General features: G+C 37.9%; 2 protein-coding genes across 2 annotated transcripts in view; both read right to left on the bottom strand.

The window, feature by feature from the left end:
- Positions 1–743, bottom strand: part of LOC146318481 (choline transporter-like protein 5-A) — a 70,029-nt gene extending 69,286 nt beyond the window's left edge. The window contains exon 1 of the mRNA XM_084733226.1: positions 723–743. Within this exon, the coding sequence (XP_084589352.1) occupies positions 723–743 (21 nt within the window). The remainder of the gene's footprint in view (positions 1–722) is intronic.
- A 3,987-nt stretch (positions 744–4,730) lies between these two features.
- Positions 4,731–15,349, bottom strand: part of LOC146318480 (epidermal retinol dehydrogenase 2-like) — a 57,478-nt gene continuing 46,859 nt past the window's right edge. Inside the window, exon 7 of the mRNA XM_084732680.1 lies at positions 4,731–5,547. Within this exon, the coding sequence (XP_084588806.1) occupies positions 5,451–5,547 (97 nt within the window). The 3' untranslated portion in view covers positions 4,731–5,450. The remainder of the gene's footprint in view (positions 5,548–15,349) is intronic.

Here is a 15,349-nt window from a genome sequence, read left to right as displayed (position 1 = left end):
AAATCGTGTACAGAATGAATCTGCTGATATTCAGGTTTAACATGAGACCAAAAATGTCTACGGATGTCAGTTCCTGAGCAACAACAAAGGCCAAAATGTGGCCTGTGGCTGGTAAAGAGTAGGACTCAGCAGGTCTTAGTTTGTGATTTTCAAATAATTGTGAATTACCACAAGAATGAGGTCATTGAGCATACAGGCATGAATGTGCACAAAAAATATTAGGCTGATGGGCCCAGTAGTATGTGAGTTTAACTGTGGAGAACAGATGCAGCCCCATTGGTCACTCACACACGACCTGTAGAATGAACAATGAACAATGAACAATAAACCTGGACTACTTAAAGCACAAATATATCACAGCTTACATGATATTTATCTGTTTAGTTGTATTATAATAAAAAAGCGACAACTGAAAAGAAACCAAGTTTATATCAGAGTTTCTAAATAAAGAGAAAGAGAAAAGTGATGTGATAGTAACATATTAACACACACAACAAGGAGCTTAATGGATCAATCCTTCATTATATTGAAAAACTACTGAATTTTTTACTATTCTTTCTAAACGTAGCCATGCTGTGCAGGCAGGCGTGATGTCAAAACACAATGGCTGTCAAATCTATGTTGTGCAACGCTTCAATCACACAGAGCCTGTGCTGGTGTGTGTGTGTGTGTGTGTGTGTGTGTGTGTGTGTGTGTGTGTGTCTGTGGGAGCAGTTCACTACCTGACTGAGTGTGGTCCTCATGGTTGCTGCAGTTCACCATGAACATGACACTCTTCTGAAATGCTTGCTGCTCCTCAGTCCTGTGCAGATTGTAAATGGTTGCAGCCATCTCAGGAAAGTCTCTGACATAATATCAGAGACCAGTTCAGTAGTTATGTATGTATGTAGCAGAGAAATGTAGCTTCGAAGGCCCTGAGAGCCCAGTCTTTTAAATTCACATTATAAAATCTTACAAATACATCACTTACATGAAGTTATTCAGATAAAACAATTGTATTAATTCTCATCCAGCTAGCTGGTTCTTCAAAAGCAGATGTTGGTTAAATTTGTTAATCTTGGATGAAGTTATCTTAAATAAGTGTACTATTATTCTTAAATAAAGGGAACATAAGCAGAGAGTTGAAACCATGATCAGCTCTCATGATTGAACTGATGAGTGATTGTTGCCATGGCCACCAACAGCACATTATTACTGCAGCTATACTATAGCAGAGGAGCACACTATATTTTACTTTTTAAGTTAGTCTGCATGAAATCCTGCCAGAATCGCTCACAAAGAAACTGGACTTACCTGAAATTGAGTGCTTGAAGCCAAATGTATACATACTCAAATACTGGAAGCTAGATTTAATATACTTACTTAATCAATGACAAATCTTATTTTATTATTTAAACAGCTAAATGGCATTTTAACTTTGTATGGAACAGTCTACATCTAATACAATGCCTCTATGACCTACATAAGCAAATGAGCCCATCAGTGAGACGATTGGCGGCTTCTAAATGTCACCAGGTCCAGTTCCCCACAAAATCAGATGAAATCTTGTGGTTGCAGAGCCAGGAGCATCATGTGGTATCAGTGACTTGATAACGACCCCACAGAGGTTGAATACCTGAACTCCCCACTAATCAGTTAGAAGTGAAGAAGCCTCTTGGAGAAGAGGTGAAACATTTTTAAAGATTCAACCTTGCTTGCACATGTCATCACAATGCATTCTGCAAACAGCTGTGCTTAAAAAAATGAAAAGTGGATTAAAAAAGGTTGTGTCAGTCTTTCACTGACTTCCATGAGGTGGCAATGCTCAAAGGCAATGCAGTCTTCATTCCAGGAAACACTGCCGCTTTTATCCACAGGTGCCACCAAAACCACAAAATGAAAGTTCCCTGTAGCTGCGAAAAAAAATAGTGTAGGATTTACTCTTCCTCTCACTCTCCCATTCCAAGACTCTAGGAGAACCTACAGTGGCAGCAAAACTTTAAAAAAACACCAAACGGCCAGTGTAGAGCCACTGTTTGGTTTATCTGTTCTGTTGGGTGATTAGACACTAATGAAATATACTACTGAATATTATATTCCATTTCTGCCATATTCTGCCAATAGAGCCCCCTAAATCTAACACACTGGATCATTTAGCTCACACTGAAGTCACTTTACACCCATGACTGGGGTTTGTGCATTTGTTGTAATCTGGCAGCATGGAATTTTACATTTACAGACTCTTTTCAGAATCTTCAAACTTCAAACTAATTTTTGTAGCATTAACAGTTTTTGAAAAAAGACACCATTAAATTGCAAATTCTCATCTTTACTCTTGTGAAAATCATTAGTTATTGAATTCAATTGTGACAAAACAAAGCTTTAAATATTGATAGATAATATGATGAGACTAATTTTTCAGTGCACTCAGAAAATAATTAACTTGTCTTGTGGGAAGTACATATAGTAACTCATGCTGAACAAGAGTTTCAAAACAGAAGAAAAATATTTGAAATCAGAAAATGTACTGATCAGAATGTTTAAAATTACAGTTACAATTCGTTTACATACAAACACTGTAAGATAGCTCTGAAAATGTGTGTATTAAAATGTACCTTCAAACACATACTTCAAACAGTCTCTACATTGCAGATTTTATTTTTGCTCATTTCTGCTCCTGTCTGAGTCAGTTCACTGTTTGCATGATTAAGGCAACATGTGATCCTTTGCAATCTCCTCCATACAGATGCATCAGTCATTAAAGGGATAGTTCACCCAGAAATGAAATTCAGTCATTATCTACTCACCCTCATGCTGATTGAAGGTCAGATTTAGTTTTGTAGTCCACCAAAACACTGCTGGATTTTCACAGGAACACAGTGTGTTTCCCACACGGAAAAAACAACAGAATAAAAACATTAAATACCTCAATACTGCTTGTCTGGTGTAATCTAGATCCCTACTGTAGATCCTTATGTAGGGGTGACGTTCACGTGCACACTGTCTGAACTGGTTGTGTATGTGTAACAGTGTGCAAACATCATCCTGGGGCTTTAGGAGACTTGGATTACACAAAATGAACAGTAAGGAGGCATTTTATGTTTTGATTCCAATTGTTTTGTACATTTGAAAACTGGTCACCATTTACTTCCATTGTTTGGGAGATTCTGCAACACTGTTTTCCTCCAGCAGTGTTTTGTGGACTAAAAAACTAAACCTGACCCTCAATCGACAGGAGGGTGAGATAATGACTGAATTTTCATTTCTGGGTGGATTATCCCTTTAAGTTGTCTTTTACATCATTTGTTGAATATGAAAATGTCAGATTCTACAAATTACATACATTCATGATGAAAATCAGTTCAAAATTACACACTGACAAGACACATTAACAATGATAAATTAAAATGATAAATTAAAATGAGGTAAATCCAGAACATGGCCATTACAGTTGAGTATTACATAGTAGTAAGTAGTGAATCGGTCATAAGTGTAATGATAGAACCATAAAAATGAATACATTATGAGAGCAAAATGTATGAGTACAACTTCAAAAAACAACTACTTCAGGTTATTCCTCGTTATTTTGAAATGTCTTTATCCACATGAGAGCAGCACCTTTATGTCTGCCTGCTCAACATAAGAGTGAGAAGTCTACTGTAAAATACAAGCTCCATATGTGGCTTCAATGATACCTAGATCAAGAGCTTGGTCAAACAGCAGGCACTGCTGTAAGTCAGAGCACAACTAGAAGTGCTGCTAGTAAACCACTCAGCAAACTAATTTTAAAGAAGAGGAGTAACACTGTAGGACAAAGTTTCCCAAACTTTTTTCCTGGGGACCCACAACCCAATCCACAATACATCTTATTAATAAATTTTGGTAAGACTTCATTAGTGCAGAAAACACCATTTTTACTTCCATTTCAGCATCACCTTATATTATCTTGACTTCAGCTGCAATGATCAATTGATTATTAATCAACTAATCAATTAATCAGTTTGAGTAACTTTTAAAGAAATAAAAGAAAAAAAGAAAAAAAGTCCAAATTCTCTTGACTTCAGCTTCTTAAATGTGAATATATTCTGGTTTCTTTCCTCCTCTCTGACAGTAAACTGAATATCTTTGAGTTGTGGACAAAATAAGCAATCAATATTTGATCAATATTTTCTGACATTTTATTGGCCAAACAACTAACTGATTAGTGGGAAAATTATTGGCAGATTGATCACTCGTTGAAAAGTAGGTCCAAACATGTGAAAAAAGGTGAAGCGCATGAATGTGACATGATTAATTAATGGATTTTCATTAATTTCTGATATTTTATGGACCAAACAACTAATCGATTAGTGGAAAAATTATTATTATTATTATTATTTTTTTTTCACCAACAACTGGTCAATCAATTGTCAATATAATGGACAGATTGATCTACCATACATTATTTGCAGCCCCAATTTTGATGCATGTTATTGTAAACATATACATGTTTAATACTATATGAATGACAAATAAATGCATTAAGGCTGAGTTAACAGGACATCTCAATAGTTTAGTTACTACTACATTTCTTCCATAATTATTTATTTGGCGACTGAAATAAAATCTCCTGTGACCCACCTGTGGGTCCTGACCCAGTGTTTGGGAATGACTGCTGTAGGATATACGTTAGTTTATGTAGTTTATATTAAGTTTACTTTACTCCCTAGGAAACTAAAGACACTTCTATCATCTAGCTGATAATTCATTTCTTCTGACATTTGCCACATCAGTCAGTTTATTGTGGTGTCATGAAATGTACCATAAGTGCATAGTCTAAAATACAGTGTGCTTCATTTTTCATTATGTTAATATCATACCCAGAGCAAATTTTGGAGATGTACAATCAGTGCAAAACAAAAAGTGTGTACAAGTGCTGAGCTGTCTGGAACAAACTCGGCTGAACACACATCTGCATGAGCTGAAAATGTAATTCTGAAGTGATGTGGCTATGGCATGACCTTCTTTGGTTTGTTTATACTTTGGCATTTGCTCTGGAAAGACGTACCACAAAGCACACACACATTATTACAATTAGGACATTTCTATTCTATAATCCATCAGAGGGGGTCCTTCTATTGCCTGTTAATCTGTGGCAAAATACATTTTTCTATTCAGTTTAAAATTATGTTTACTAAGATCACATGGTCATTACTAAAAGTACATTAATGCTTATATCAACGATTTAAACATAGATTATACAGTGTAAAACGTATATAGAAATGGCTATTCAATATTTGTATTCAAGTATGAACCATTGAAATGTGGAAATATCAAATTCAATTCCGACCACATCTGCCCTACTCTGTATTATATGACACCAATATACTGGGAGGATTAAGAATAAAGTAGTGTAGATGTGGAGGGCTACAATACATGCCTCCTGCTGCTTCAGGCATCCTTCACTTCTTCTCCTCCTCCTCTGTCTTCAGTCACTCCTGTTTTTTGGAGCGTCCCCGGAACGTGTCCATGAGGTTGAAGGCTCCCAGGTACTGGCCCAGCAGAATGCCCTGCTTCATGGGGAGGATGCTGTGGGTACAAACAAAACAAGGAGATCAGCTGGTCATTAAGACATTTTGGTTGCTCCACAGGACTTTGAGATCTCAGGTTAGTTTAGGTAAGAAGTTAGGTTAAGATTTAAAAACAACTTTAAGTACAAGTGAGAGAAGACTAAGCCTAGCCTACTCTTCCTCCAAGACAGGCACTATTTTATGTCACTCAGAATTACGTTGGTGAACCAATGTTACCTACAGAGTCCTCCAGGCCTCTATCTTTAATTTAAATTTAATGTGGGAATTATGTTTTATTACTCAACACAATAAAATCACACTATTATTTTACAGATGAAGTTTACCTTCCTCTGTCACGAGTGTTTCAACAAGTTCACTGCACCTGCACTGCGTCCGTGGAGCTTTTCAGATGGACAACTTTGAAGGTTTGTTATTTGTTATTTGTGTGGATGAGTCTCAAATACTACTGGACCAATCAGCCTAACTTTATTTGTGCACATTATACTGAAGGACCTCTGTGATTCACAGTTTTTGAAAGTCCTTGAAAAAACCTTTTTAAAAAGACATTTTATGCTTCTATGTTTTTATGGCTAGAAGCATTATGTTTTCAGGTCACACCATTCTTTTGAACACAATATCTCCAGAATGCCTTGTGTGTATTTCTTCTAACTTGGTACAAAGGTCAAAGGTCACAGTGACCTCACTAAACACACTTAACACAAGAATCCATGTGCTAATTACGACAAAATTACATTGAATAATGCCCATGATGCATTGCTAAGAGTTTAAGTTGACTATTTTGTGCTCCAAAACACAACTGATGTTTTAGTTGAGACCATGAGCGAGGGGTCTTGTAGTGTTCCCAGTGTTTACTATGCACTGTAAGAGGTAAAGGTAATATTTTGATTTGTGTTAAACATCATATAGAAGGTTCTAAAGTGGAACTGGGTCTCGATGCCCATCCATACCTTTGGGACTGACCCCACTATGGTCCAGCCAAAAGGTGACAGCCTGAGCAGAGATACATCTATGCATGTGTCATAACCTGAGTGAAAGATTCTTCTAAGATTCTTCAACATACAGATATATAGAGAGGAGAGACAGCTTAGAGATCAGTCAGAGGCTGTCACACACACATAACACAGGCGTGGACCCTAAAACACACTGTTAGAGCTCAGATTGCTAGTTAGCTACAGCTATTAGTAAAAATACTCAAATTCAAACTAATAAAGCTTCAAAAAGGTACAATTTACAAGTTGCTTTACCAAAATAAACAGATTTGTGAACAGATATCACTGTCATTATGCTAATTTCATTCATTTACACTGACACATAATGAGTGTTTTGGGTTTATAAAGTGTGTTTAGAGCTGTTGCAGCTTTTTAGTGCTTCACTGTGATGTTTTTACCTTTAACATTTCATCGTCATATTTTGATTCAGTCCATTCTACAAATGATCATACTGGAATTTTTGATGTGTTTTTGTCTTGTCAACTGTTTTGTGGTAGAATTGATACAACACAGCATTTCAACAACAGCTCATGTATATGCTGAGTAAACAAGACAACCCACTCTTCTCATATCTGCCACAGTTCATGATTCTAGATCAATGAAAGCTGCACATGTTGAATCCAGTGTTACATAAATATATGAGTAGATGTGGGTGTTACATTACACTCATCTGACAGATACTTTTGTCCATAGAAACTAATAACTGTGTTGAACTTCAGCAAGAACAAGACTGAAGAAGGACGTCTTTATCAAAGCCCCTTGGGGAAATTCAGGTTTTTCACGCCATTGTTTTATTTTTTTCATTTCGGTCAACACACATAGACCCAAAACACCCACACACAACCTAAATACGCATTAATTGTTGTAGAAATGTTTTTTTTTTTTTTTTTTCTTAATGAGATTGGTTAAACATGGTGGAGACTGTGGAGGTATTTAACACATCACACTGCTGACATTCATTATAACTCATAAAGAATGTCTTGAAACTGGAAAGTGAGTTAACAGATAGAATTTGAGATTTAGGGTGCTGAAATAAAATTGATTACTGTGAAAGGATGATTACTGTATTTTGGATTTGTGAATCAGTGGAAAAGTATGCAAAAAAGAGGACTTTGACAGAACCTACAGTGCTACATTCTGCTTGATGTGCTTTGACAATGAGTTGGGATGCTTGTTTAACAGTATGCTTACATGCCTTAAGTGATCAACAATTGACATAGATGAACTAGAAGAGGTCACTCAGTAGAGTGCAGATTGCTGCCAGGCAGCAGATAGTGAAACACCTACTGCAATGTCACCGCAGCTGTCAGATGCAACCAGCTGAGATTTGTAAAGTTCTACCAACATTACCATGAGCCCCACAGACGTCTCTAGCTGGAGACTTCAAACTGAAGCAGTTGCTGATCATTGCGGCCCCTAACGGCCGGTTAAGAAGAGCGAGAAGTCAGCTGTCAATGGTCATATATAACAGAACAGTCAACAAATAAAATTACTGCCTCACAGTTAGATTAGGAAATTAGAAAATAGCTCTTTAACTATAGTTATAAGGTGCATTTCAGTAAGAAACATGTCTCCATCACTGAGCTTAAATTTAAGTTATATATACAATGGAAGCTAATGATGTTGTATTTAGAGCCTTCTGGCAAACCAGATTCTCAGAAAAAAAAACCCACTAATGACACTTAAATAATTCAAAGTGACAGCCATAACATAAACCTTAACTCTTGTTACATTATCAAGATTCCTGTAGTTCTATGTTGATCAACACTGAAAAAAAAATTGAATGTGAATTTAGAGTGTGGAATACTACTTTGGTAACTATTGACTGTCCCTACAGCAGAACATTATAGGAAACACTGTTGTATTATAAATGTATGATTCAGGGTTTCTGTGGCTTTACCTATTTTTTCACACCTTCCTGCCTTTTTAACATTTTACTGAGGTATACAGTATTATGGCAGTATGTGTGTAAAACTTGTAGGCAGAGCTCATCATCATAGCAAAGCTATTCCCACAGCTGGGAACAACACACACACACACACTCAGGAGCTCTGCTTTAGTCTTGAGAAGACCGATCACTCACTAACAAACTCAAACCCACAATGTACATTCACAGTGCCATCGCTGCTCATTTACTGTCCAACCAACAACTTAACTGCTCAGCGCACATTCACCATCACTCTCTGTTACCACAGCCAGTAATTAGTCTGTCTCTTGCCCTCTCTCATGCTTGCTACAGTTACACATTCACAACAAAATGCTACTCTGACAAGTCAGTAGTCTGTAGTGTTTGTTAGTTTACATTTATCATCTGGGCTGAGTGCAAAATAATCCCAAACAGAAGCAATTTTCCTCTTTTTTAGAAGTTAGTCCTGTAACTTTAGCACCCAGATACCATTTTTTCTGCTCAGCTGCACTGCCATGCAGAGACTGACCCCTGGTGGTGTGACCTGCACACTACAATACAGCATCTCCCATCAGTTTTAGAGAAAGAGGAACATCTGTATTTAATCATACAATCAAGATTTTTAATACCCTGGTATACCGCAATGCCTTCACAGCACACAAGCCTATTTATCAAGCAACTAAAAATCAGGATAACTTGGCTTCCACATCAATTGTAAGTCTGGAAAGTTCCACTAACTTTAAGTAAGTGCAATGCTAAATTGCTGGAGTACCCCTTTAAACATTCCAGACAAACATTCCAGGGGCCATTGCCTTTGTTAGTGTCAACAATAAGAATTCATTTCACAAAGAGCTCCTAATGGAACAATAAATTTGTGCTAATGTAAATAGGCTTTGTGAAATAATTTGTTCAAGCCAGAGTGATGCCTTCCTGAATATTTTGCTAAATCGGCCCGTTAGCAGCTTTCAGATGACTAACAATCCTCTGACTAACAATGAATGTCTTCAAAGAGGGAGTAGAGACAAAGCTGGATAATACAACAACACATTATTAAAAGCTTGAATACAATAGCTTTTATGTAAAATGAACAGAGGTGACAGGCGATGCACTATCTGCATTCGTGTGAGCTGTTTTCCAAAGACGAAAAGCTTTCTAATAGAGAATAATGAATCTGTCCTCAGACAAATGGACCGGAGAAAGAGACAGGAACAAAGAGAGAAGACATCTCCAGAATGCTCCCTTATCAAACTGAATCGAAGGGCAAAACAACTCAGCTGAAGCACTGAGGGGTTTTAGACACGCTTATCAGAAACGGTGCTTTTTCACTTCTATTACCAATCTCACTGCAAAGATATTACATGTTTAATCATTTAGGTCAAGTAATGGAAGACATCTTCACGACTAACAAGGGTGGAGAGAGAAAAGAGAAGAGAAAAGAGAAATAAAATACCAATAACTCTACAGAGAAACAATGTGAATATGAAAGGAACAAAGAGCAGGACTGGTGAGGAAAGAGCAGCGTAGCCGGAGTGATGATGTGAAAAAGCTGTGAAGAGTAAAGATGAGTGAGGGGAAAATGATGAGATGCAGAGAATAAGAAAGGAAGACAGTCACTGATCAGTCAGTGTCAATGAGCTGCTCAAAAGTCTGGCAGAGATGTGACCACTTGTCCAGCAATCACAGGGCCTTTGTTCCCAGTGGTGGACTAGGTGGACTAGTGGTACCTGATGACTCTCTACCAACAAGTGAGGACCTCACACACATCTGTAAGTCTCAGAGATAAAGGTACTCATCTCATTGTAATGACTGTGCTCTGAGCACTCTGAGCGGCTCTGGGCAGGATGGAGGAACGGACCTGATTGTGTCATGATACTACAGAGAGATCACATCTGAAATGTGCTCTTCATTATTAAAGAGTATGCTTCTTTCTTGGCAGTGAAAAATATCCTGATAGTGTTGACACAATTTTAAAATTGAATCGCAAATCGATAAAAATGAGCTTTCAATTTCAATGATCAAGATCAAAGGCAGAATCAGCGATTCTTCCTGTAATTATTCTTTCTCTCCACCCCCGTTTACTAGCAGTGAGTGCCTGAAGGAAAAACAAACAAACAAAAAAAACTTCAGAGATGCCACAGTGTAGTTTACCAGCTGTTATATCTCACTTGATACCATACAGACCAGTGTTCTTCAAACTTTTTATACCATGTACCACCTCAGACATTACTGGGCTCTCCATGTACCACCTAAATGTTGGGATTGTTTGGTGGCAGCAGGTGCTGTGGAGACTAAACTGGCAATTCTTAAGTAGCCACTAGTACCAGCACAAGTTAACTGTCGACCACTTTGTTTTCAACACAGCAGCTTGAACTGTTCTCCTTCTGATCTGCACCTCTCCTTGTAATAGTTCCTTTTTGGAGCCACAGTTTCAGTGTTTGAAGAGTTTGTGTCATGTGTATGATTGTTGTATGACTATGTGGCAGGTTGATATTAAGACAAAAATACAAGTCTTACTTTTCAGTTATCTCACATTTTGTGTTTTCATTTGAAATTTTTAAAACATTTTTATCGTATTGCATATTTTTGAAATAATTTATTTTATTTTAAGAACATGTTTCTGATATTCCTCCACCCACCACTAGAAGAAGCTCACGTACCACAAGGTAGGTTTAGTGAGAAAATAATACAGAGAACATGGAGACATAATGCAGTTACCAGCAGCAGCAGGCTCCTTTTATTTTCTCTCCTGTATGTTAAAAACAGAACTCCTTATGGCAACTCTGAGGAGACACACTACCTTAAATACAGAAGGCTTTAAAATCGTGATGTTGCTATGGTAACATTATGGCTGATGACTGTCAGCCACTGGGAACTGGCCCAACCCTAGCCTAAAATGTAAAACAAAGGTGTGATAAGACAGACGTAATAAACTGGATATTTTGAATTTTGCGTTTTTTAACATTTAACAAAATCAAGTTAGCTCCAACAAGCGATGATAATGTGCTGTGGATTACAAACACACTTCAGCATCTGCAGGGTGAACATCCAAATGGACTGGCTGGCTGTCCACCAGCTGTGAAGTATGTGTTTCATGCACCAGATTGTGAAGTACATTTTACTGTTGGTGTATAAATAACATTCTAAAAGAGTTTGACCTGATCTTCAAAAACCACACTGAAACCTTCAAATTGCACTGGATTTCAAACAAAGGCCTGTTTTAATTGAAACTTTACACTGAAAACTAAAAGCAGACATTGTACATAGTGTACATTGTATATTACAAATCGCCGGATTCACTTCCTCCTCACCTGTACTCTTCTGATTTCTGCAAAACTTTGGTATCATTTTTCTCTTCAAAAATCGAACATATTCACCATCAACTTACATCCACCTCTGCTTCAACTTCACCTGCCCCAGTTCCATTTGCCCCCACTCATTCACTCTCAGTATTCACCCTACCTTCAGTCAATGAAGTCTCCAAATTCATTAAGAAATCCAAATCGTTAACCTGCCAATTAGACCCTCTTCCCACTGTCCTTGTAAAAGCCACCCTCCCCTCTCTGTCCCCTCTCATCACAGACATCATACACTCTTCCCTTATCACTGGTGTTGTTCCTTCTGCCCTCAAAACAGCTGCTGTAACCCCAATACTCAAGAAACTTGGTTCAGATCCCAACAACCTCAATAACTTCCGCCCAATCTCAAATCTTCCATTCATTTCCAAAATTCTTGAAAAAACAGTTGCTGCTCAACTCCACACCCATCTATCCTGCAATAATTTATACGAACAATTCCAATCTGGTTTCCGTCCCTTCCATAGCACTGAAACAGCACTCCTTAAAGTCACTAATGACCTCCTCCTTGCTGCTGAGTCCGGTTCACTATCCATTCTCCTTCTGCTTGATCTGACTGCAGCCTTCGACACAGTTTCACACACCATCCTTCTGGACAGACTTTCCTCTCTTGGCATCACAAACACACCTCTTAACTGGTTTCATTCATACCTTTCAGGCCGCACTCAGTTCATCCAGATAAAATCATTCACCTCCCATCCAGTCCCCGTCACCTCAGGTGTCCCCCAGGGCTCTGTCCTGGGGCCCCTGCTGTTCATTATTTACCTTCTCCCCCTTGGTCACATTTTCCGCAAACATCATATTCACTTTCATTGCTACGCGGATGACACCCAGCTCTACCTTTCAGACAAACCTAACTCTACATTCCCACCCTCGTCCCTCACCAATTGCCTTCTTGAAATAAAATCCTGGTTCACCTCAAACTTCCTTAAATTAAATTGCAATTAAACAGAACTTCTCTTAATAGGCACAAAAACTACGCTAAATAAACTCCATAATTTCTCTATTCTCATCGATAACTCCTCCATCTCTCCCTCCCCTCAGGTTAAGAGTCTGGGTGTCATCCTCGACAGCACCCTCTCCTTCGCCTCCCATGTCAATAACATCACTCGGTCTGCCTCCTTCCATCTTCGCAACAACAACCGGCTTCATCCTTCTCTTACTCCTCACTCTACTGCTGTTCTTGTTCACAGTTTGGTCACCTCCCGTTTAGATTATTGCAACTCTCTTCTCTTTGGCCTTCCGCATAAAACCCTCCATAAATTACAACTGGTCCAAAACTCAGCCGCCCGTATCATTACTCACACTCCTTTAATCCATCACATCACACCTATTCTACAACAGCTACATTGGCTCCCCATCACACATCGCATCAACTATAAAATACTCCTCCTTACCTTCAAAGCTGTCCACAACCTTGCCCCTACATGTCTCTCTGACCTCCTCCACATTGCTACACCTTCCCGCACCCTCAGATCCTCTTCTTCCATCCATCTCATCATCCCCCCCGCCCGTCTTGTTACCATGGGGAGCAGAGCATTCAGCCGCTCTGCTCCCCAGCTCTGGAACGCACTCCCACCTGACCTCCGTAACACAGACTCACTACCACATTTCAAATCCAAACTCAAAACCCATCTGTTTAAACTGGCTAACTCCCTCTGATCACAATTGCATTGTTTAATTTTAAATTGTATTTTTGTATTTTATTGTCTTTTTAATATTGTGTCTGCTTTTATGCTGATGATGCAAGGTGACCTTGAGTGTCAAGAAAGGCGCCTATAAATAAAATGCATTATTATTATTATTATTATTATTATTATTATTATTATTATTATTATTATTGTTATCATTATTATTATTATTATTATTATCATCCTAAACATTTACTTTATTGTTCAGTATGAAAAAATCTACTGTCCTTTCAAAGAGCCATCAAATGACAATTAAATTACAATACATTAAATTTAAAATAACCACCGTCAGTAACTTCACAATAATGTAAAAACGTCCCAAAGAAAAATACTTTAACTCAGAGGGATCTTCATCACAAATTCAAAACACTGCTGTAAAGGCTGTCACATTAAAATTAGGGCTGAAAAATTCATCAAAATTTTATTGAAATTGCAATATTGCACATTATACAATCTTGTCAACTGAAAAATAGGTCCAAACGTGAAAACTGGTGGACCACATGGACATCGACCTGCTTTCACGTTTGTACCTATTTTTCAACTAATGATCAATCTGCCAATCATTTTACCACTAATCAATTAGCTGTTTGGTCCATAAACAATAAAAATTAGATATTTTTTCAAAATTGTTCAGACTTTAAATTCTTGTACATGTTTAGTCCATGTACGTAGAAGGCTATGACTATGCCTTAAATTTTAACCCATAATGACAAATACAGTAACACATGAAAGCATTATTTCAAATCCTTAGACTGCAAGAGTTAGAATCAACCACAGAATATATAATGACTGCAAATGCTGCCTTGCCACACATTTTTAACAAGAAACTGTTATGACACGTTATAAAGTGATATATATGGTTATAGTGTGACAAAATATTGTTAAGACGTGATGTTCTAATCAATAAGTTGTCACATTATAACAAGAACCCTATAATAAGATTAAAAATCTAAATCTAATTATTTAATTCTAATTTTATTTTATCTACTGCCCAAAGTTGGAACTATCCATAGAGTGATTGTCCAGGTTTGAGCTGACATTTCTGGATCAGAACTGACCCTTTGCTAAGCTCTGCCTCCAAACAGCAACTGTCCAATCATAGTTAAGCAATTGTAACTAGAGCTGTCAAGTTTTTCATTTCTCTCCATGTTGAAGGTGTGCAGTACACCCTGAGAGGAGCGATACTCGATGCTTCATGAGTCTGGACGGTGGCATCTTTTCTGTGGTCTCTCAAAGACGTGAAACACGAGAGCACATGTGTGGTGAAATAATTAAACTCTGTCTGCTCTAACATAAGCTGCAAATGTTAGCATGTCTGGCTAACTAACACTAGCTTACTATCTGCAGCAACGTTACTTACAGCCAAACTTGTCAAACGATGCGTCTCACTCTGGCTCGCTGTCTGAAGTCTAAGCTGGGTTAGCTTAGCTGTCATCCCAGCTGTCTTCCGTGATCGCAGTCCAAATGGTCTGGCTTGGTGACCCGTCTCAAGGTCCACGGCACTTACCGAGTCTCTGCGCTTCCTTTTCCCACATCAATGAGTGTATTTCTGTCATTTATCATGTAGCTATACCTGCTGTATTTCATCATTTGCCCAACATTAATGTTACATCATGTACGCAGCTGTTGAGTAACTTTATGTAAATACTTTTACAGAGTTCAGCCAGACACACTTATGAAATCTGCTTGTGAGTCATTATTTTAAAATTTAATTCAAAATCCACCGTCGTCAGCTAGAAATGAGAATCTGCCTTTGTTTATTTCTCTAAGGAATCACAGACCTCAAGTTTCAATGATTACTCCCAATTTCAATGTTAAATCTGCCACAGTAATCTTAAACTAAACTGCACAAAGCCAGTGC

The sequence above is a fragment of the Lutjanus erythropterus genome, chromosome 12, assembly GCF_056507025.1.
Source record: "Lutjanus erythropterus isolate fLutEry1 chromosome 12, fLutEry1.hap2, whole genome shotgun sequence".
NCBI lineage: Eukaryota > Metazoa > Chordata > Actinopteri > Lutjaniformes > Lutjanidae > Lutjanus > Lutjanus erythropterus.
This window is presented reverse-complemented; position numbering and strand designations above follow the sequence as displayed.